The sequence below is a fragment of the Entelurus aequoreus genome, linkage group LG25, assembly GCF_033978785.1.
Source record: "Entelurus aequoreus isolate RoL-2023_Sb linkage group LG25, RoL_Eaeq_v1.1, whole genome shotgun sequence".
NCBI lineage: Eukaryota > Metazoa > Chordata > Actinopteri > Syngnathiformes > Syngnathidae > Entelurus > Entelurus aequoreus.
In genome coordinates, this window is record NC_084755.1 from 9,634,760 (window position 1) to 9,659,641 (window position 24,882).

Here is a 24,882-nt window from a genome sequence, read left to right on the forward strand (position 1 = left end):
GCATCTTTTTTCGCTCTGACCGTAACTTAGGTATAAACTGGCTCATTGGATTGAACATTCTTTCCTTTTTCTATTGTGGATCACGGATTTGTATTTTAAACCACCTCGGATACTATATCCTCTTGAAAATGAGAGTCGAGAACGCGAAATGAACATTCACAGTGACTTTTATCTCCACGACAATACATCGGCGAAGCACTTTAGCTACGGAGCTAACGTGATAGCATCGTGCTTAAATGCAGATAGAAACAAAATAAATCAACCCCTGACTGGAAGGATAGACAGAAAATCAACAATACTATTAAACCATGGACATGTAAATACATGGTTAATGCTTTCCAGCTTGGCGAAGCTTAACAATGCTGTTGCTAACGACGCCATTGAAGCTAACTTAGCAACGGGACCTCACAGAGCTATGATAAAAACATTAGCGCTCCACCTACGCCAGCCAGCCCTCATCTGCTCATCAACACCCGTGCTCACCTGCGTTCCAGCGATCTACGGAAGGACGAATGACTTCACCCGATCATCCGTGCGGTCGGCGGCTAGCGTCGGATAGCGCGTCTGCTATCCAAGTCAAAGTCCTCCTGGTTGTGTTGCTACAGCCAGCCGCTAATACACCGATCCCACCTACAACTTTCTTCTTTGCAGTCTCCATTGTTCATTAAACAAATTGCAAAAGATTCACCAACACAGATGTCCAGAATACTGTGGAATTTTGAGATGAAAACAGAGCTTTTTTGTATTGGATTCAATGGTGTCCGAATACTTCCGTTTAACTATTGACGTCACGCGCATACGTCATCATACATAGACGTTTTCAACCGGAAGTTTAGCGGGAAATTTAAAATTGCACTTTATAAGTTAACCCGGCCGTATTGGCATGTGTTGCAATGTTAAGATTTCATCATTGATATATAAACTATCAGACTGCGTGGTCGGTAGTAGTGGCTTTCAGTAGGCCTTTAAATGCTGTGGAATGAAACCAAAAGCACACACAGGATGCCAAGATGCAAGATAACAATCAATGTCTTCCCTACAGGGTACTACGACCGCCAGGCGGTGCTTCCAGCTTTTCCTTTGGCACAGATGAAAACACGACCCCGCAACGCAAGAACAAGATGGCCTCCAGCATCTTTGCAGAACCAGAGGATCCCCATGCTCATCGGAGGAACAACCCACCAAGTAAACTTATCTACTCTTACTTTTCTTTGGTTAATTTTCCTCAGCCTCGGTTTAGGTTCCTCTCGTGGTTCTATAAAAGCTTGGATGTTGGAAAGCTTGAGCAGTTTTTCCATCTAAAAAGTCAGAACATTCCATTGGTCTAACAGAAGAGCAACTCTGCAGTGCTAGGATATGGGTAATTTGACCCGGCGTCTTTGTGATTGGGGGGGATTAGATCTGGCCTCAATGGAAAGAAATAGGTCAGTTAAAATGCGGGCCTTGTATAGGCATGAGTGAACTGTAAACATGCAGTCTTCAAGGACTTCAGAACTTCACATTATAGTACCTGCCTGTACTCCAGGTGATGCGTTGTCCTGACAACATACATTCTTTGCTTTCCATTATCCTTTAAGTAGGACACTAGTTTAGTTTTTCCAGTTTGTCAAGAGCTTCTCCAAAGTACAAGTGCTGCACATTCCGTCGAATATTCTATTTCAGCCTGGAACAGTGAAGCAACTGAAGTAGCAGGCATCACATGTTTTCACTTTCAACCTATTGGCAGTGCAAAGCATCTCCATGGCGCGTCACCAAAAGGCTGTTTCTGCCTTCTAATGGAATGGCCCCTACTTCCTGCTTACATTGTTTGACAAGGGTACAGGTCGAGTTCCTGTAGTACTTCCTGTCTAACAAGCATAAGTGGAGGGTGTTTATTTGCCTAGGCATGTTTGTGTTGACATTTATTCATGAGTAGACTAGCTGTTGTGTGTTTATTATTTGCATGCACCCAAATGTATTTTTCTATAGCAGACCTGGGCAAATTAACGTCCGCCGGACATTCCCAAATAATGTTTTTAGATCTTTAAGATGGAAACTGTAGCTGCCATTATGATGTGCAGTGATGTTTTCAAATGACCGTAAATCTTGAACTATACAAAGTAATTCAAAGGTTGGAATCTACTATGTACTATTTACTGCCACTAGACTCAGTGGCCTAGTGGTTATAGTGTCTGCCCTGAGATCGGTAGGTTGTGAGTTCAAACCCCAGCCGAGTCATACCAAAGACTATAAAAATGGGACCCATTACCTCCCTGCTTGGCACTCAGCATCAAGGGTTGGAATTGCGGGTTAAATCACCAAAAATGATTCCCGGGCGCGGCACCGCTGCTGCCCACTGCTCCCCTCACCTCCCAGGGGATGATCAAGGGGATGGGTCAAATGCAGAGGACAAATTTCACCACACCTAGTGTGTGTGACAATCATTGGTACTTTAACGTTAACTATGGTAACCAAGTAGTAACTATGGTAATTTAAGTCACAGCATCTCAGACGAGGCACAGAGCAGTGTGGGTGGGGAGCGTTTCCACAGAGTGTCAGCCTGAAATGTGGGTGTCAGGGACAGACACGAAAGGAGATTCTTACAACAAAGTTCTAAAGCTTAGTGATATATCAGATTGTAGGTGTTTTGTTTTTTTACCCTTTGCATTCGTATTTCACTGTTTGTTGTATTTTTGTTGCGTTTCGCTTGATTGTTAAATATGTCAATCGAGAGGGGGTGTGACGTTCATGTGTTGTCAATATTCAGTGTTTTATCGTTCATAGTTAATATTGTAAATCCCACATTCTTTATTTGTGTCTCATTCAGTAAAAAAAAAAAGTAAAATTCCATTCCGTGTTTTAAGGTGGTCTTTCATAATGTTTTTAGCATTCAATCCAACATTATTGTGAGGTTTTGTATTAGTGTTCCTAAAAATAGATATACCGGCCCCCAGACATTTTTTTCTCGAAATTTGGCCGCCCGAGTCAAAATTTTTGCCCAGGCCTGTTTTATAGTGTGTCTGTACTGTAGCTGACATTTAGTTACCTACTGACTCCTTACTGAGAAGAAAAACAGGTTCATGTGCTATCATGCAGTTTTTTTTCACTTGGAGTATTCAAGAAAATCCATTATAGATATGTTGTGGTTTCAATGACTATTCATTTCTAGATAGTTTGCCAAAAATCCATAGACTATTTTGAACAGTTTTTTGTCGCTGAAACACAAACTTACTAAAATACATCATTTGTTACCATAACATTGACATAAACCATGCATAAGATAATGATTATAAAAAACACAACAGTGGATCAAAAAGCCAAAAGTTAAGTAATTGTGTGTCTGTTTGATAATCAGTAAAACAACTAATGGCAATTTACAAAGAGAACTGTTGACTCTGACTTTGAGATAGATCTGGGCCAATGTGGCAAAAATCTCAATCTTGATTAATTGAACTTCCTAGCTCGATTTTGGTTAATGCACGATAGGGATCTAACAATAAACAGTATTAATGATAATAGCGGTAAAACTCCTGGCGTTTAGTGTTACCATTTTAAATGAAAAGGATTGATAACTGCACTTTGATAATCTCACTGGCGCCAGCTCGGCAGTTTAAATGCTGACATGAAAACAAGAGACATTAACGTCTTTCCCCATTTGGAAACAACAATCTAAGATTATATAAACACATTACTGTTTGAGCAGCTAAGGTGTTAAATTTTGCACATTAAACCTACAAACTGTGCTTTCCTACAAACCTACAAACTGCACCGAGTGATCGAGCTTTACTCTGAAGCATACGAGATGGAGGGGTTTTTATGGAATGGTCAAGGACTGCTGAACAGGATAGAACGCCACAAACCTAAATAATAAATAATAACAATAGATTTATTTGTTACACAAATTTTATTTAAGTACCGTATTTTTTCGGAGTATAAGTCGCTCCGGAGTATAAGTCGCACCGGCCGAAAATGCATAATAAAGAAGGAAAAAACATATATAAGTCGCACTAGTATAAGTCACATTTTTTGGGGGAATTTATTTGATAAAACCCAACACCAAGAATAGACATTTGAAAGGCAATTTAAAATACATAAAGAATAGTGAACAACAGGCTGAATAAGTGTACGTTATATGAGGCATAAATAACCAACTGAGAACGTGCCTGGTATGTTAACGTAACATATTATGGTAAGAGTCATTCAAATAACTATAACATATAGAACATGCTATACGTTTACCAAACAATCTGTCACTCCTAATCGCTAAATCCCATGAAATCTTATACGTCTAGTCTCTTACGTGAATGAGCTAAATAATATTATTTGATATTTTACGCTAATGTGTTAATAATTTCACACATAAGTCGCTCCTGAGTATAAGTCGCACCCCCGGCCAAACTATGAAAAAAACTGCGACTTAGAGTCCGAAAAATACGGTACCTCTTAAAGTGCTACAGTACAAACCAATATTTTAAAACGATAAAAGCTCAACCTTTAAACAAAAAACATACCAAGACTAAAATACTATCAGTGAAACATAAGAAACAAAAAACGTGCAAAATAGTGTGTTTTGTAACAGTGTGTCTATTTATTTTAGTTGTATAAAAAAAACAAAAAAATTTAGTCAAAAGATTTCAGTTTGTATTTGAGTACTTTTTGAGAACATTCACTAGTACCGCTTTAATAATAACTGATTATTCTGGTTACGATAGCCGCACTGCAAAAAGTCAGTGGTCAAAAACAAGAAAAAACAAAACAAAAATTAGGGGTATTTTATTTGAACTAAGAACAATTATCTGCCAATAGAACAAGAAAATTCAGCTTGTCAAGACTTTCCAAAACAAGTAAAATTAGCTAACCTCAATGAACCCAAAAATACCTTAAAATAAGTATATTCTCACTAATAAGTGCACTTTTCTTGGTAGAAAAAAAAGAGACCTCTTTGCTCAATATGTTGAAAAATATTCTTAAATGAAGTAAATGCTAGTGCCATTATCTTGACATAATGATATGGGCTCGGCATTACATTTCTTGAAACCAGCAAACTTATACTAAAAACAAATGTATTGTTTTTAATGGAAAGGCAACAAGGCAACCGCTTGTTACTCTTTGGGTCTACGAGCCGCTCAGGCAAATCATATGGTCTAAAAATGCATTTTTCCATTGATAACATGACATCATTGCGCCAAGTGCGTGCTCTTTCAGTCAATTAGTGTGCATATATACAGCCCGGCCCCCGGCCAATTTTGTTTTTAATGTAATTTTGAAGAATTTATCTGAATGTGCATGAACTATTTCTGTTCAAAATTGTTAGAAATGTCACATGTTAAATGTTTAAATATTAACTGTCAGTTTACTGTACTGTGCCAACTGTATGAGTACATATTTTCTATTGTTTCATTGAAAATAAAACCGCAAAGTCCATTTGGCTGTCATCTGTTTTAATTATGAGACACAATTGTGTCAAAGTCATGACTTTTTTTTTCGTGCTTGAAATAAGAAATTATTACTTTAAAACAGTAGTTTTATACTCGTGAGTGCTGATGACACAGCTTTGCAACAGTTGATATTCTAGTTTCAAGCATGTTTTACTCAATATAGGTCATTACATCTCAGCAACAAGCTGTATTATCTTACTGAGATCATTTAGGACCAAAACCTGTAAAACAAGTAAAACACTCTAACATAAAATCTGCTTAGTGAGAAGAATTATCTTATCAGACAGAAAATAAGCAAATATCACCCTTTTTTGAGATATCTAATCTTACTTAGATTTCAGTTTTTGCAGTGTTATGAAATGTTCACATATTGTTACAACCCTAATGCACGATTATCCCACTCTCAACTACTATTCTACTTTTTGGTCGACATCATCCTTGTTGGAGCCAAACTGTGTCCAAACAACTAACACAACATTCCTTTTGGGTACAAGCTGTTCGTGTTGTACTGTTAGTTATCTGTATAGCGGACAGGATGGGACAGTCTCACGTGCCTAGCTCTTCTTTCAGTCGTGTAGTAACTACCCAGCCATTAGTATAATTTAAGGGAATGGTGTATTAGTTGAGAGAAATGTTACGGGGGTGGACAAACCAAAATAACTTGGACAGCACCGGTTAGAAGCTCCAAATATCGGTTTCGATTATTTTTCATTTAATCACCCTGCCCTTTGAGAACCCCTTAATATAGTACATGCAGTACAGACTGTGTTTCCATAGTAAATATACAACAAAACACAAACAAAGTACACAGAGCAGCTAAATGTTAAAAGTACCAGATAATTCATTTGCCTTGTGTTCATATTCATAGTGGCTTCTGTGTTCCCTCGTAGCTAACTTTAGAACAACTGTTGGAACAGCTGCTCAGCTGAGTTGGATGTCCTCAGGATGTAAATACTTTTTTCACCAACTTTTTATGCCACCTACAGTTCATGATGTGGATTTTAATCTTGTTGTATGTAACTTGTGAGCGTTCAATTATTTTTTTCCCCCGTTACTTGGGTTGTAAATAACAGTCCAGTATCATCCCAAATAGACTTCTTGAATGACATTTTTTCAGTATTATGTGTGCCAAGAGCCTGTTTGAGCTCTTCTTCACTGCAGGCTCACAAACGCTTGCTTTTTAAGTTGCAGGGTTTTACATGACATCATGTTAGATGAACCCGCCCTGTGTGTATGCCAACCATATCAGAGGACATCTTTTTGTTAATTAAAAAAAAAACGATTCAGTCAGCTGAAGACGTGGGAGCTTCATCGTGTGTTACTTTTGTGAATAATCTAGCATGATGTAGCTGTTAAAATGTGATTGTATTTTTGATTAGATTTGTATTAAGGATCCCCAATAGCTGGTTGCCTTAACAACCCACTAGTCTTCCTGGGGTCCACAAACTCAATACAATTACAAGTAAAAGCATATAATTATAACTACACAATACAGAAAAAAATAAAAGCATCAAAGAAAACAAGCAAACAATTTACGGTCACAGAATAATTACCATATAAATATAACTACACAATGCAAAACCAAACAAAAATCAACAACAGCAAGTAAACTAATATTACTTTCCTTTTAAAGGCCTACTGAAACCCACTACTACCGACCACGCAGTCTGATAGTTTATATATCAATGATGAAATCTTAACATTGCAACACATGCCAATATGGCCGGGTTAACTTATAAAGTGCAATTTTAAATTTCCCGCTGAACTGCCGGTTGAAAACGTCTTTGGATGATGACATATGCGCGTGACGTAGCCAGTGAAACAGAAGTATCGGTACCCCATTGAAAACAATACAAAATAGCGCTGTTTTCATCTCATAATTCCACATTATTCTGGACATCTGCGTTGGTGAATCTTTTACAATTTGTTTAATGAACAATGGAGACTGCAAAGAAGAAAGTTGTAGGTGGGATCGGTGTATTAGCGGCTGGCTGTAGCAACACAACCAGGAGGACTTACTTGGATAGCAGATGCGCTAGCCGACGCTAGCCACCAACCGCACGGCTGATCAGGTGAAGTCCTTCGTCGCACCGTCGATCACTGGAACGCAGGTGAGCATGGGTGTTGATGAGCAGATGAGGGCTGGCTGGCGTAGGTGGAGCGCTAATGTTTTTATCATAGCTCTGTGAGGTCCGGTTGCTAAGTTAGCTTCAATGGCGTCGTTAGCAACAGCATTGTTAAGCTTTGCCAGGCTGAGAATTATTAACCGTGTAGTTACATGTCCATGGTTTAATAGTATTGTTGATCTTCTGTCTATCCTTCCAGTCAGGGATTTATTTATTTTGTTTCTATCTGCATTTGAGCCAGATGTTATCACGTTAGCTAAGTAGCTAAAGCGCTTCGCCGATGTATTGTCGGGGAGATAAAAGTCACTGTGAATGTCCATTTCGCGTTCTCGACTCTCATTTTCAAGAGGATATAGTATCCGAGGTGGTTTAAAATACAAATCCGTGATCCACAATAGAAAAAGGAGAGAGTGTGGAATCCAATGAGCCAGCTTGTACCTAAGTTACGGTCAGAGCGAAAAAATATATGTCTTGCACTGCATTCTAGTCCGTCACTCTAACGTTCCTCATCCACAAATCTTTCATCCTCGCTCAAATTAATGGGGTAATCGTCGCTTTCTCGGTCCGAATCGCTCTATCTGCATTGAAAACAATAGGGAAATATGAGGAGGCGAACAACTGACTACGTCACGCTACTTCCGGTAGGGGCAAGACTTTTTTTTAGTCAGAGACCAAAAGTTGCGAACTTTATCGTCGTTGTTCTATACTAAATACTTTCAGCAAAAATATGGCAATATCGCGAAATGATCAAGTATGACACATAGAATGGATCTGCTATACCCGTTTAAATAAAAAAAATTCATTTCAGTAGGTCTTTAAAAACCTGTTTACTTTCAATGCCGGTGATAATTTACTATTGTTAGCACAGTAGCGCTCATGGCCATGCAAAAGTTGCTAACATTTGTGACGCCTGTCACACTATTTAATGTTGCGTTGTCTTTCATACTGTTGTCCCTCGCGACATCGCGCTTCAAATCCTGTGTGTGTATACATCTGTATGTGTGTATATATCTGTATATAAATGTGTATATATGTATATATTTATATATATGTGTATGTACATATGTATATGTAGATAAACACTGCAGTAAGTGATTGTTTTATAATGTTCATACTTTGTATTTCTTGTTTAGCCCTTAGCAATAGTGCTACTTGCTGGATCTGCTCATCACTTAACTTCTAAAACTTGTCACGTATCCTCCTTATATTCAGGCTAAAAAATCTAAGGTTCTGGATCGTCATTTGTCCAAAAGTAGTCGTTGTTGGCGCTCATGAAGTCTGCATGATTAGCAATAGTTGTTGTTGAAGGAAATAGCGACCGTTGTGATGCCTTGTGAAATTAATCTGTTGCTTCATGCTAAAAATGTCCAAAATACATAAATATTACATGTTATAATAAATATGCCTGTTACTACATTAAATACATACTCACAGCATGTATATAAAAACGTTGATGGCGGAATAAAGTGAATAATTCCATTGTCTCCATTGTATGCTGACTCTTGCTAGCGTTTATTCACGAGTTAGAATGCATAAATAAAGAAAAACATGTGTTCTTGTCTCACATAAGGATTGTGAATGATAGACAAAATTCCCCCAAAAAGTGCAGTTCCCCTTCAACAAGGTTTTTAAAAGGTTGTTAACATTTTTTTTATGCTCGAACTGAAAATATTAGATTTTTTAGTAATATTACTTCATGAACTCCATCGATCGCGGTCAAGTCTGGGCCCAGTTAACCTTGATAAACAAGGGAAGACTGTATATGTTATTACTTTGGACAAGTGCAGTAGTGTTTATGTAAAAAGTGGATAAAGTGAACAGTGCTTCAGGGATACTCCCAATCTGTGCACAAACACAGCTCATAAGCATTAAAACCACAAGTTTTCTGGCTGACAAAAAGCACTTTTCAAGTAGATTTTGGCCAATAATGCAATATTGTGGTAACTGGGAATAAAATTGTTATAAAATGGTATAACATTGGATCCTACTTTGAAGGACTTTAGCAGTATTGAATTCTTTATGAAGACTGATGGTTCAAAAAACCCTGTCATCAGCATTATGATCCTGTTCCTGTCTCTAAGCTTGTGGATGACCAGAGCTGCACATTTAATAATGCACCTTGGAGAGCTATACGTTTTGAAATGGGAGGATATCGCTGTCAACACGAGAACATAATGCCTCATTTCCACGTCCCGCCACTCCTTATTAATTTCATCCTCTTCCTATTTGTGGCTCGTGTTGCACCGTCTAGAGTCCTGCAGTAGACACACAAACTCGCCGGCGCTAAACTACTTGACTCCATTAAGGAGAGTGTCCACTCCTTGATTCTTTAGCAGCCATTGTTCCCTCATGACAAAGATGCTTTTGTGCTGGCATTGTTGCCATCGCTGAGTCACAACAATGTGTGTTCTGTCTTTCACTTTATGTACAGTCGCGATCAAAAGTTTACATACACTTGTAAAGAACATAATGTCATGGCTGTCTTGAGTTTCCAATCATTTTTACAACTCTTATTTTTTTGGGATAGAGTGATTGGAGCACATACTTGTTGGTCACAAAAAAACATTCATGAAGTTTGGTTCTTTTATGAATTTATTATGGGTCTACTGAAAATGTGACCAAATCCATCCATCTTCGTCCGCTTATCCGAGGTCGGGTCGCGGCGGCATTATCCTAAGCAGGGAAGCCCAGACTTCCCTCTCCCCAGCCACTTCGTCCAGCTCTTCCTGGGGGATCCCGAGGCGTTCCCAGGCCAGCCGGGAGACATATTCTTCCCAACATGTCCTGGGTCTTCCCCGTGGCCTCCTGCCGGTCGGACGTGCCCTAAACACCTCCCTAGGGAGGCGTTCGGGTGGCATCTGACCAGATGCCCGAACCACCTCATCTGGCTCCTCTCGATGTGGAGGAGCAGTGGCTTTACTCTGAGCTCCCCCCCGGACGGCAGAGCTTCTCACCCTATCTCTAAGGGAGAGCCCTGCCACCCGGCGGAGGAAACTCATTTCGGCCGCATGTACCCGTGATCTTGTCCTTTCAGTCATACCCCAAAGCTCATGACCATAGGTGAGGATGGGAACGTAGATCGACCGGTAAATTGAGAGCTTTGCCTTCCGGCTCAGCTCCTTCTTCACCACAACGGATCGATACAGCGTCCGCATTACTGAAGACGGCGCACCGATCCGCCTCTCGATCTAACGATCCACTCTTCCCTCACTCGTGATCAAGACTCCGAGGTACTTGACCTCCTCCACTTGGGGCTGGGTCTCCTCCCCAACCCGGAGATGGCACTCCACCCTTTTCCGGGCGAGAACCATGGACTCGGACTTGGAGGTGCTGATTCTCATCCAGTGAGCAAATGTGCTGGGTCAAAAGTATACATACAGCAATGTTAATATTTGCTTACATGTCCCTTGGCAAGTTTCACTGCAATAAGGCGCTTTTGGTAGCCATCCACAAGCTTCTGCTTGAATTGGGGCGGTATGGCGTAGTGGGTAGAGCGGCCGTGCCAGAAACCTGAGGGTTGCAGGTTCGCTCCCCGCCTCTTGACATCCAAATCGCTGCCGTTGTGTCCTTGGGCAGGACACTTCACCCTTGCCCCCGGTGCCGCTCACACTGGTGAATGAATGATAAATGAATGATAGGTGGTGGTCGGAGGGGCCGTAGGCGCAAACTGGCAGCCTCGCTTCCGTCAGTCTACCCCAGGGCAGCTGTGGCTACAAACTGAGCTTACCACCACCATGTGTGACTGAATGATGGGTTCCCACTTCTCTGTGAGCGCTTTGAGTATCTAATAATAGAAAAGCGCGATATAAAATCTAATCCATTATTATTATTATTATTATTATTAATTTTTGACCACTCCTCTTGACAAAATTGGTGCAGCTCAGCCTAATTTGTTGGTTTTCTGACATGGACTTGTTTCTTCAGCATTGTCCACATGTTAATTCTAGCCATGGATGTTTCAACAGGACAATGACCCCAAACTAGGGGTGTAACAGTACGTGTATTTGTATTGAACCGTTTCGGGGTTCCGGTTCGGTTCGGAGGTGTACCGAACGAGTTTGCACACGAACATATCAAGTAGCGTAACGCACGTTGTGTAAACAATGCACACCGAGGCACAACACACGGCATGCTAGCAGCTAGCAACGACCAGGCTACGATAGACTGACCATACGTCCTCTTTTCACCGGACATGTCCTCTTTTGCGGGCCATTCCGGGCGGAGTTTCTTAAATGCCTCAAATGTCCGGCATTTTGAGTTGCGTGCATTTTCAATCGACGTTCAGGGTTAAGAAGGGGTTAAAAACAAACCAAATTGTGTGCAGCAGCATTGGTGAGGGAGGGGCAGAGACAGAGAGAGTTATGATAAATGCGCATGCGTCGCCAGGCTCTGCTTTTTATCCATAGATTTATCAGATTTAATTTTTTATTATCTATAGCAGGGGTGTCAAAAGTGTGCCCCGGAGGCCATTTGCGGCCCACAGCTAATGTTTTAAAGGCCCACGGCACATTGTAAAAATACTATTAAAATAAACAAAAACATAACAAAAGTGAAATAAAAAAGCTTAAAGGTTTAATATAATTTAGAAAAAGTTGCAATGTTGACTAATAAAACAAAGCTGTTTTTTTTTCTTTCAAACTGTCATTGCTCAAAACATAATATTGAATCCAAAATCAATGTTATAACGAATTATTGACCTATCCAAGGTCCCGATTACTTCACATCAAATATTCCACTAAGAAAAATATTTTTGGTGGAAGATTTAGCAAATTTGGTAAATAAATAACCAAAAAATTTATATTTTGTTGTTTTCTTACTGTACCGAAAATGAACCGAACCGTGACCTCTAAACTGAGGTACGTACCGAACCGAAATTTGTGTACCGTTACACCCCTACCCCAAACACATGTTAAAAGTGGTAAAGGAATGGCTAAATCAGGCTAGAATTAAGGTTTTAGAATGACCATCCCAATGTCCTGACTTAAACGTGTGGACAATGCTGAAGAAACAAGTCCATGTCAGAAAGCCAACAAATTTAGCTGAACTGCACCAATTTTGTCAAGAGTGGTCAAAAATTCAAGCAGAAGCTTGTGGATGGCTACCAAAAGCGCCTTATTGCAGTGAAACTTGCCAAGGGACATGTAACCAAATATTAACATTGCTGTATGTATACTTTTGACCCAGCACATTTGCTCACATTTTCAGTAGACCCATAATAAATTCATAAAAGAACCAAACTTCATGAATGTTTTTTGTGACCAACAGGTATGGGCTCCAATCACTCTATCACAAAAAAATAAGACTTGTAGAATTTATTGGAAACTGAAGACAGCCATGTTCTTTACAAGTGTATGTAAACTTTTGATTGTGACTGTATGTATCCATAAAAACTATATAACTGGAATTTGGATGCCTCATGGCTTTCAACACTTGGGGTCCTGAGGGTCTGAGGGTGGGGGGTGGAGGGGCATCTGCTCAGATGGCTGAATCACGATGGGAGGTTTATCTCATCAGTTTCCTGGATTATCCTAAAGTGAGCTCAGAATTTTTTTTTAAGGCGGGGGGTTAAGTGCTCAAAAGGCTTGTCTCGTCTAAAGACCCCTTTGGTTCACCTCCCCAGGTGGCGCAGCTGCAGGGACCCTGTGCGGGGAGCCGTCGGCCCCACTGAGACGGTGCCAGCAGCCCATTCTGTTCCCCAAGAACCCTGAGCCAGAACTGACTACCATCCACAACTCTGGGGCGGCTTTGATTTGGACCAAAAGACAAGAGGTACCACCTTTTAGCACACATATTAGGGGCCGAAACGCTTATATAATGGCCACTTCTGGTAAATTAACGGTTAACACTGCAGTCTTGTTTATTAAATGTGTACAGTGGAATCTCAATTTACAAACCGAACTTTTTCATTTAGCAAACTATTAGATCGAGCCAAATATGCCTGTGTGTGTGAACCATGTCTCTGCTGGCAGCCATTTTGTGCTTGCTCATATTGAAGAGATTGACGAAGCAGGCTTTGTACCACAGCAAGTTTTTATTTGCGAATAGACTGGACTTTTCTGGAAAAAATATGCCAAAGCAGACTTATATCACAGCAGAGAAGGAGACCCTACCTCTTGTTCAGCGGTGTCTCTTCCAAGAGCGCACACACACACACACTCAACTCCTCTTCACCCTCATTTTCCTTGTCCCCCTCTGTCTGCTCCTTTGTCCCCTCTTTTCAGCTTCTCTTTTGCCGATGACAATGTGAAGTGAGTTTTACTTTTTTAAATGTTTATTATTGTAGCAATACGGTTGTTAAAATTAAGGATTTGTGATTTCTGATCCTTTGTGAGGGTACCAGAGGGACTTCCGACAGCCATCAGACTGTATAATGCATATGTTCCTTTTTGACTGTACTTAAATGTATAATAGACTGTATTTATATTATTCACATGTGAATAATGCTGTATAATGGACTGTATTCATATTATTCACAAGTGAATAATGCTGTATAATAGACTGTATTTATATTATTCACATGTGAATAATGCTGTATAATGGACTGTATTCATATTATTCACATGTGAATAATGCTGTATAATAGACTGTATTTGTTATTCACATGTGAATAATGCTGTATAATAGACTGTATGTATATTATTCACATGTGAATAATGCTTTGTAATGGACTGTATTGATATTATTCACATGTGAATAATGCTGTATAATAGACTGTATTTGTTATTCACATGTGAATAATGCTGTATAATAGACTGTATTTATATTATTCACATGTGAATAATGCTGTATAATGGACTGTACTCATATTATTCACAAGTGAATAATGCTGTATAATAGACTGTATTTATATTATTCACATGTGAATAATGCTGTATAATGGACTGTATTCATATTATTCACATGTGAATAATGCTGTATAATAGACTGTATTTATATTATTCACATGTGAATAATGCTGTATAATGGACTGTATTCATATTATTCACATGTGAATAATGCTGTATAATAGACTGTATTTGTTATACACATGTGAATAATGCTGTATAATAGACTGTATGTATATTATTCACATGTGAATAATGCTTTGTAATGGACTGTATTGATATTATTCACATGTGAATAATGCTGTATAATAGACTGTATTTGTTATTCATAAATGATAAATGATAAATGGGTTATACTTGTATAGCGCTTTTCTACCTTCAAGGTACTCAAAGCGCTTTGACAGTATTTCCACATTCACCCATTCACACACTGATGGCGGGAGCTGCCATGCAAGGCGCTAACCAGCAGCCATCAGAGGCAAAGGGTGAAGTGTCTTGCCCAAGGACACAACGGACGTGACTAGGAAGGTAGAAGGTGGGGATTGAACCCCAGTAACCAGCAACCCTCCGATTGCTGGCACAGCCACTCTACCAACTTCGCCACGCCGTCCCTTTCACATGTGAATAATGCTGTATAATAGACTGTATTTATATTATTCACATGTGAATAATGCTGTATAATGGACTGTATTCATATTATTCACAAGTGAATAATGCTGTATAATAGACTGTATTTATATTATTCACATGTGAATAATGCTGTATAATGGACTGTATTCATATTATTCACATGTGAATAATGCTGTATAATAGACTGTATTTATATTATTCACATGTGAATAATGCTGTATAATGGACTGTATTCATATTATTCACATGTGAATAATGCTGTATAATAGACTGTATTTATGTTATTCACATGTGAATAATGCTGTATAATAGACTGTATTTACCAGTCTATTACCAGGGAGTGATCAAGGGTGATGGGTCAAATGCAGGGAATAATTTCGCCACAATCATTGGTACTTTTTTGTTATGTTTTTTTACTATACAGCAGTGGTCCCCAACCTTTTTGTAGCTGCGGACAGGTCAACGCTTGAAAATTTGTCCCAATTTGTCATAAAAAAATACAATCATGTGTACTTACGGACTGTATGCCTGCAGACTGTATTGATCTATATTGATATATAATGTAGGAACCAAAAATATTAATAACAGAAGGAAACAACCCTTTTGTGTGAATGAGTATGAATGGGGGAGGGAGGTTTTTTGGGTTGGTGCACTAATTGTAAGTGTATCTTGTGTTTTTTATGTTGATTTAATTTAAAAAAAAAATTAAGGATTTGTGATTTCTGATCCTTTGTGAGGGTACCAGAGGGACTTCCGACAGCCATCAGACTGTATAATGCATATGTTCCTTTTTGACTGTACTTAAATGTATAATAGACTGTATTTATATTATTCACATGTGAATAATGCTGTATAATGGACTGTATTCATATTATTCACAAGTGAATAATGCTGTATAATAGACTGTATTTATATTATTCACATGTGAATAATGTTGTATAATGGACTGTATTCATATTATTCACATGTGAATAATGCTGTATAATAGACTGTATTTGTTATTCACATGTGAATAATGCTGTATAATAGACTGTATTTATATTATTCACATGTGAATAATGCTTTGTAATGGACTGTATTGATATTATTCACATGTGAATAATGCTGTATAATAGACTGTATTTGTTATTCACATGTGAATAATGCTGTATAATAGACTGTATTTATATTATTCACATGTGAATAATGCTGTATAATGGACTGTATTCATATTATTCACAAGTGAATAATGCTGTATAATAGACTGTATTTATATTATTCACATTTGAATAATTCTGTATAATGGACTGTATTCATATTATTCACATGTGAATAATGCTGTATAATAGACTGTATTTATATTATTCACATGTGAATAATGCTGTATAATGGACTGTATTCATATTATTCACATGTGAATAATGCTGTATAATACTGTATTTATGTTATTCACATGTGAATAATGCTGTATAATAGACTGTATTTACCAGTCTATTACCAGGGAGTGATCAAGGGTGATGGGTCAAATGCAGGGAATAATTTCGCCACAATCATTGGTGCTTTTTTGTTATGTTTTTTTACTATACAGCAGTGGTCCCCAACCTTTTTGTAGCTGCGGACAGGTCAACGCTTGAAAATTTGTCCCAATTTGTCATAAAAAAATACAATCATGTGTACTTACGGACTGTATGCCTGCAGACTGTATTGATCTATATTGATATATAATGTAGGAACCACAAATATTAATAACGGAAGGAAACAACCCTTTTGTGTGAATGAGTATAAATGGGGGAGGGAGGTTTTTTGGGTTGGTGCACTAATTGTAAGTGTATCTTGTGTTTTTTATGTTGATTTAATTAAAAAAAAAAATTAAGGATTTGTGATTTCTGATCCTTTGTGAGGGTACCAGAGGGACTTCCGACAGCCATCAGACTGTATAATGCATATGTTCCTTTTTGACTGTACTTAAATGTATAATAGACTGTATTTATATTATTCACATGTGAATAATGCTGTATAATGGACTGTATTCATATTATTCACAAGTGAATAATGCTGTATAATAGACTGTATTTATATTATTCACATGTGAATAATGCTGTATAATAGACTGTATTCATATTATTCACATGTGAATAATGCTGTATAATAGACTGTATTTATATTATTCACATGTGAATAATGCTGTATAATGGACTGTATTCATATTATTCACATGTGAATAATGCTGTATAATAGACTGTATTTGTTATTCACATGTGAATAATGCTGTATAATAGACTGTATTTATATTATTCACATGTGAATAATGCTTTGTAATGGACTGTATTGATATTATTCACATGTGAATAATGCTGTATAATAGACTGTATTTGTTATTCACATGTGAATAATGCTGTATAATAGACTGTATTTATATTATTCACATGTGAATAATGCTGTATAATGGACTGTATTCATATTATTCACAAGTGAATAATGCTGTATAATAGACTGTATTTATATTATTCACATGTGAATAATGCTGTATAATGGACTGTATTCATATTATTCACATGTGAATAATGCTGTATAATAGACTGTATTGATATTATTCACATGTGAATAATGCTGTATAATGGACTGTATTCATATTATTCACATGTGAATAATGCTGTATAATAGACTGTATTTATGTTATTCACATGTGAATAATGCTGTATAATAGACTGTATTTACCAGTCTATTACCAGGGAGTGATCAAGGGTGATGGGTCAAATGCAGGGAATAATTTCGCCACAATCATTGGTGCTTTTTTGTTATGTTTTTTTACTATACAGCAGTGGTCCCCAACCTTTTTGTAGCTGCGGACAGGTCAACGCTTGAAAATTTGTCCCAATTTGTCATAAAAAAATACAATCATGTGTACTTACGGACTGTATGCCTGCAGACTGTATTGATCTATATTGATATATAATGTAGGAACCAAAAATATTAATAACAGAAGGAAACAACCCTTTTGTGTGAATGAGTATAAATGGGGGAGGGAGGTTTTTTGGGTTGGTGCACTAATTGTAAGTGTATCTTGTGTTTTTTATGTTGATTTAATTAAAAAAAAAAAAAATACTTTTTTTTTTTTTAAAACATTTTTTTTATACATTTCTTGTGCGGCCCGGTACCAATCGTTCCACGGACCGGTACCGGGCCGCGGCCCGGTGGTTGGGGACCACTGCTATACAGTACATGACTGTATAGCACTTTATATTGTGTTTGAAATAGGGTTGTACGGTATACCGGTATTAGTATAGTACCGCGATACTAATGACTAATTACTAGGGATGTCCGATAATGTCTTTTTGCCGATATCCGATATTCCGATATTGTCCAACTCTTTAATTACCGATACCGATATCAACCGATACCGATATCAACCGATATATGCAGTTGTGGAATTAACACATTATTATGCCTAATTTGGACAACCATGTATGGTGAAGATAAGGTACTTTTTAAAAAAATAAATAAAATAAGATAACTAAATTTAAAACATTTTCTTGAATAAAAAAGAAAGTAAAACAATATAAAAACAGTTACATAGAAACTAGTAATTAATGAAAATGAGTAAAATTAACTGTTAAAGGTTAGTACTATTAGTGGACCAGCAGCACGCACAATCATGTGTGCTTACGGACTGTATCCCTTGCAGACTGTATTGATATATATTGATATATAATGTAGGAACCAGAATATTGATAACAGAAAGAAATGGGGGGAGGGAGGTTTTTTGGGTTGGTGCACTAATTGTAAGTGTATCTTGTGTTTTTTATGTATGGCAGGCCGATATTATCGGACATCCCTACTAATTACTATACCGCCTCTGAAAAGTACCGGTCCGAATAAGTGATTATTACATTTTATCATAAGTGTAGATAGAACATGTTAAAAGAGAAAGTAAGCAGATATTAACAGTAAATGAACAAGTAGATTAATAATTAATTTTCTACCACTTGTCCTTAATAATTTTGACCAAATAATAGGTAGATAAATGACACAATATGTTACTGCATATGTCAGCAGCTGAATTAGGAGTCTTTGTTTGTTTACTTACTAATAAAAGACAAGTTGTCTAGTATGTTCACTATTTTATTTAAGGACAAACTTGCAATTAGAAACATATGCTTAATGTACCCGAAGATTTTTTTGTTAAAATAAAGCCAATAATGCAATTTTTTGTGGTCCCCTTTATTTAGAAAAGTACAGAAAAGTATCAAAATAATTTCGGTACCGGTACCAAAATATTTGTATCGGGACAACACTAGTTTGAAGTGTACACACCTTCACCAAAAGATGGACTTTTGTCGAGGCTGGAATCCATTACTCATATTTACTTTATTTCTTATGGAAAAATTTGGCCCACTATGCAAACTTTTCTATTTACAAACCCTGTTCACCAACCAATGAAGTTTGCAAATCGAGGTTTCACTGTACACAGTTTGAACTGTGCATTTCTGTCTGTTACGTGCTGTGGTTTTAGAGAATATCCCTTTAAAATGTAACGTGCTTTTCTCGAAGATCTAAGCTTCGTTCACTTTGAATTTCCCCCCGTTTTAAGAGTTTAGACGCCAGCTGTAATGCTAATTATGTCCTCAGCCTTGATGATAGGGTGTTGTCCCAAAACTAGGAGGACTTTGGTTCACTTTTCTTTCATGTTTTCTCATGCTTTTTATTGTAGGAAGAGAATGGCCAAGATCAAGCAAACAATGGTGAGTACCTTCTCCTGTCTATGTAAAAAAAAAAAAAAATAAATAAAGTTAATTGTCAGTATTGCGATATCACAATATTTCTTCTTTTTTTTGTTGTATTCGCTTTTTTTTGTGGCACGATGGTTTGTTCTTGTTTAGAACAAGCTTCCCCTCAAATTAAAAGTGTTTGTAGGAGAAGTGTTTGAAGCGGTTATGTCACTTAGGATGTATTTCAGGGTTGTAGCGCTACCTGTTGTCCTGGCATGCACTTGACACCCCACAGGTGTGGTTTATTTTACACCGTTTGACATCATTTTTTCCCCCCAGAGTGTCCTGACAACGAGGAGGTGGAGGTGGAGAAGAGCGAGCAGGAAGCGCCACAGCCCCCTGCCCCGTCGGGAAGTGCCAACTCTGCCGCGGGCAACCGAAGAAACCCACCTGGCGGCAAGTCAAGCCTCATCTTGGGTTGAGACCTTTCTCTTTTGAACACTATTTTTTATTTTCTAAAGATAAGTCCCCCTCCTTGCCCTCCTCATCACTCTCTTCCGCCTTGTCCCCTCTGTGGCCTGTGTACTCCCCCGCAGTCATGTCCTTTCATTTCAAACATGTCCTTGTAATCCTTTTTCTATTAAAGAACTGTCGATTTAAAAAACAAAAAAAGCACTTTACTTATCTCTGTGCCCTCTCCACCCTCCTGTATCCTTCCTCCATCCAAACCATTTAAGGCCATCCTGCAGTGGGGAAGACATGACATTTGCTTTTGTCTCTCCCATTTGTCCATGTTGTAAATGGGAAAAGCATTAAAAAAAAACAGAATTGTTGCGTGAATTTCTAAATACAATAAAGATTGATATGAATTTGCTCGGGCTGTTTTGCTTTTCCTTGTTAGTATTAAATACCGAATTTTTTCAAATAGCTGTATTTTGCCCTTTGTCTACTGTATTTTTGGGACTATAAGTCGCAGTTTTTTTCATAGTTTGGCCGGGGGTGCGACTTATACTCAGGAGCGACTTATGTGTGAAATTATTAACACATTACCGTAAAATATCAAATAATAATATTTAGCTCATTCACGTCAGAGACTAGACGTATAAGATTTCATCGGGTTTAGCGGTTAGGAGTGACAGATTGTTTGGTAAACGTATAGCACAGGGGTCGGCAACCCAAAATGTTGAAAGAGCCATATTGGACCAAAAATACAAAAAGCAAATCTGTCTGGAGCCGCAACAAATTAAAAGCCATATTACATGTGTCATGAGATATACATTGAATTGAGATGACTTAAAGGAAACTAAATGAGCTCAAATATAGCTACAAATGAGGCATAATGATGCAATATGTACATATAGCTAGCCTAAATAGCATGTTAGCATCGATTAGCTTGCAGTCATGCAGTGACCAAATATGTCTGATTAGCACTCCACACAAGTCAATAACATCAACAAAACTCACCTTTGTGCATTCACGCACAACGTTAAAAGTTTGGTGGACAAAATGAGACAGAAAAAGAAGTGGCATAAAACACGTCTTAGAAAGTCGGAGAAAGTTATACATGTAAACAAACTAAGGTGAGTTCAAGGACCGCCAAAATTAGTAGGACAAAACGGCGCTCGCCAAATACTCGAATCAGTGAAGCATGTTTAATACAAACAGTGTGCTTTATAACAATTAGGGAGGTTTGTGTCATGTTTGTCCTCCTACAGAAACCATATTAAAACAAACAAAAAAATATTTTTCCCCTCATCTTTTTCCATTTTTCATACATTTTTGAAAAAGCTTCAGAGAGCCACTAGGGCGCCGCTAAAGAGCCGCATGCGGCTCTAGAGCCGCGGGTTGCCGACCCCTGGTATAGCATGTTCTATATGTTCTAGTTATTTGAATGACTCTTACCATAATATGTTACGTTAACATACCAGGCACGTTCTCAGTTGGTTATTTATGCCTCATATAACGTACACTTATTCAGCCTGTTGTTCACTATTCTTTATTTATTTTAAATTGCCTTTCAAATGTCTATTCTTGGTGTTGGGTTTTATCAAATAAATTTCCCCCAAACATGCGACTTATATATGTTTTTTCCTTCTGTATTATGCATTTTCGGCCGGTGCGACTTATACTCCAGAGCGACTTATACTCCGAAAAATACGGTGTATATCAGGCATGTGATTTTTCCGTCTAAAGTTGGAATTCCGTCTTTTTTAATCTCGGGGGAAAAAAAAAAATAATCTCCCGTTTTTCCGTTTATTTTCCAACCCTAAATCAAGATTCGAGACGTAGTTTATATTACGCCGTAGTTGATTGGTCGAAATGTTCCTTGTGACCAATCAGGACATCTGTTATGAATGATGACGTTAATAATGTCATCATTCATAATGGTTACTACGGCCATTTTCCATATGTAAACAATGTTGGTTCTCGAGAGAAAGGACGCTTTACGAGTAAAAGAAATTGATAAACATGTCAAAAATAAGTTTCGATGGGACTGGATGGAAAGGGAAATCACTTATACTGTTGGGAAGAAGGAAGTTACGACTTTGTTCGGTGTTTTTATTCGGAAAATCGATCGTCCCGGAAAGGTTTTGTGCACGTGGTGTCATGATAATATTGACTATGGATCACGAGGTTTCAAGGCTTTGGAAGTACATGCGAAACGGCAAAAACATATGAAACAACTTGAAGCAAGGAAAACAAACTTTTCACTAGCTGGCACTTTTGGATGTCAACCGAAAGTGAGCAAACCTTACGGACTTCATCTTTTGTTTACATCGACAACTGCCGTAGACATCGAGAGGAAAGATCCACCCACTTCAGTTGCAGACAGGGTTGTTAATAATAAGGTAAGCTAAAAAATATTTGCTGGCGAAATACGCATGTTTGTTTTAAATATTAACCAATTATTGCTTAGAATGGGTTTTTCTAAAAATAAAAAGCCACGTGAAAATATATTATGAAATTACAGAAATTCAAAGAGTCGCATTATTGATTCCAGTTAACAATTTATCTGAAATAAATTTGCATATAATACTATTTTGTAATATTAAGTTCTTATGTAGTCTCTTGAAACTATTGTCAGTGGTGTAACAATCTTGAAGGTAAATATTTTCACACTTGTTTCATGCAATATGTCAGTGTCCTCACATTATTATTATTTCCTATTTTCAAATATGAGTAAACAATACTAAACATGTTTAATTATTTTCATAAATGTAAATCCTATTTTGGCGAAAATAATTAAATGTTTACATTACATTACATGAACTGAAGTAATGTGGTAATACTGTAAATAAACTGTAGATAATAACACTGATCAATGTGACACCTGTGGATGTGAAATGAACACAAGATGTAAATATTAGTGACTAAATACTGTTGGGACTGAACCATATACAGTGATTCATTAGGATAATTGGGTTATGTATGTTCTATTAATGATGTTTTCATGTCTTTAAACACTAAAATATTTTCTTCAAATGGTGCTGTCTTTGTTAATTTTAGCATGTTAAATTGGTGAAAAACCAGGAGCTTCGGGGGGCGTTGCCCCCCTTGTCCCCCCACCAGGGCACCGCCTTCGTCCCCCAGACCCCCGGAAATTTTTTCAGTCTTTTTCATTGTGGTAAAATCACATGCCTGGTATATATAGTAGCGAGGTGCATTATCCAAAAAAGCAAATAACTGGAGACAGATCCAATTAGCATTAACTAATTCTGTTGGCAACCTTCATATGTCGACATTTTATTAATGCCCCAATATGGCAGCTGTTGCATTTGACTATCATAGTCAAAGCTACACTATATTGCCAAAAGTATTTGGCCACCTGCCTTGACTCACATATGAACTTGAAGTGCCATCCCATTCCTAACCCGTAGGGTTCAATATGACGTCGGTCCACCTTTTGCAGCTATTACAGCTTCAACTCTTCTGGGAAGGCTGTCCACAAGGTTGCGGGGTGTGTTTATAGGAATATTCCACCATTCTTCCAAAAGCGCATTGGTGAGGTCACACACTGATGTTGGTGGAGAAGGCCTGGCTCTCAGTCTCCGTTCTAATTCATCCCAAAGGTGTTATATCGGGTTCAGGTCAGGACTCTGTGCAGGCCAGTCAAGTTCATCCACACCAGACTCTGTCATCCGTGTCTTTATGGACCTTGCTTTGTGCACCGGTGCACAGTCATGTTGGAAGAGGAAGGGGCCCGCTCCAAACTGGGAGCATGGAATTGTCCAAAATGTTTTTGTATCCTGGAGCATTCAAAGTTCCTTTCACTGGAACTAAGGGGCCAAGCCCAACTCCTGAAAGACAACCCTACACCATAATTCCTCCTCCACCAAATTTCACACTAAACACAATGCAGCCCGAAATGTAGCGTTCTCCTGGCAACCTCCAAACCCAGACTGGTCCATCAGATTACCAGATGGAAAAGCGTGATTCATCACTCAAGAGAAGATTTGCATTGGACTTGGTGATGTATGGCTTAGATCAGGGGTGGGCAATTAATTTTTACCGGGGGCTGCATGAGCTACCCGAGCACTGCTGGAGGGCCACATCGACAATATTTCAATTAAATTTTGCTCAATATTATTTTTGATATATACCGTAAGATAAATAATAATAATAATAATAATAATAATTAATAATAATAGTAATACTTCAACATAGTGTGTGTAACAGCATTCCATGACTAATATAAATAAATTAACATTAATAATAAATGACAGTAAAATAAGCACACGTATGACTGAGGAGTCATAGCGTAACTTTGTGTGGTGTTTGAGTTGTCCGACTTTTTGTGTGGCCATAAACGCACCAGTGGTTTAGTGGTATGCGTGTTGGTGACAGATGACAAGTTGGTTTTGGCCTGGTTTGTACGGCAGAAAATGACTAGTTTTTCGAGATAGAATTGTTTTACTCATGTTTTTGGTGTGGTTATGTCCGAATATAAACAGTTTTGCTCAATAAAGTGATCGATATAATTCCTGTCCTCGAAGCATCTCGATAGACGTTACAATAATTGAACGGTGTTCAATTGAACGGTGTTGTAAACGGTGTTGGCGAACACCGTTAGGGCCGTTTGTTGTCACTGTCACTCAAAGTTGCATTGCAAAATTCCATAGAATAAATATGTTTATTTTGTTTAGAATTCAGATGGGATTTGATTTGGTGCGCGGCATATACTTGCTGCGCGCAGCGG

General features: G+C 38.0%; 1 protein-coding gene across 1 annotated transcript in view; it reads left to right on the forward strand.

Annotated features, from left to right (window-relative positions):
* The window catches only part of LOC133642368 (jupiter microtubule associated homolog 1-like), a 28,675-nt gene extending 8,318 nt beyond the window's left edge, over window positions 1-20,357 (forward strand). Inside the window, exons 2-5 of the mRNA XM_062036513.1 lie at window positions 1,043-1,185; window positions 13,164-13,312; window positions 19,688-19,718; window positions 20,025-20,357. Of these exons, the coding sequence (XP_061892497.1) occupies window positions 1,043-1,185; window positions 13,164-13,312; window positions 19,688-19,718; window positions 20,025-20,167 (466 nt within the window). The 3' untranslated portion in view covers window positions 20,168-20,357. The remainder of the gene's footprint in view (window positions 1-1,042; window positions 1,186-13,163; window positions 13,313-19,687; window positions 19,719-20,024) is intronic.
* The last annotated feature ends 4,525 nt before the right edge of the window (window positions 20,358-24,882 follow it).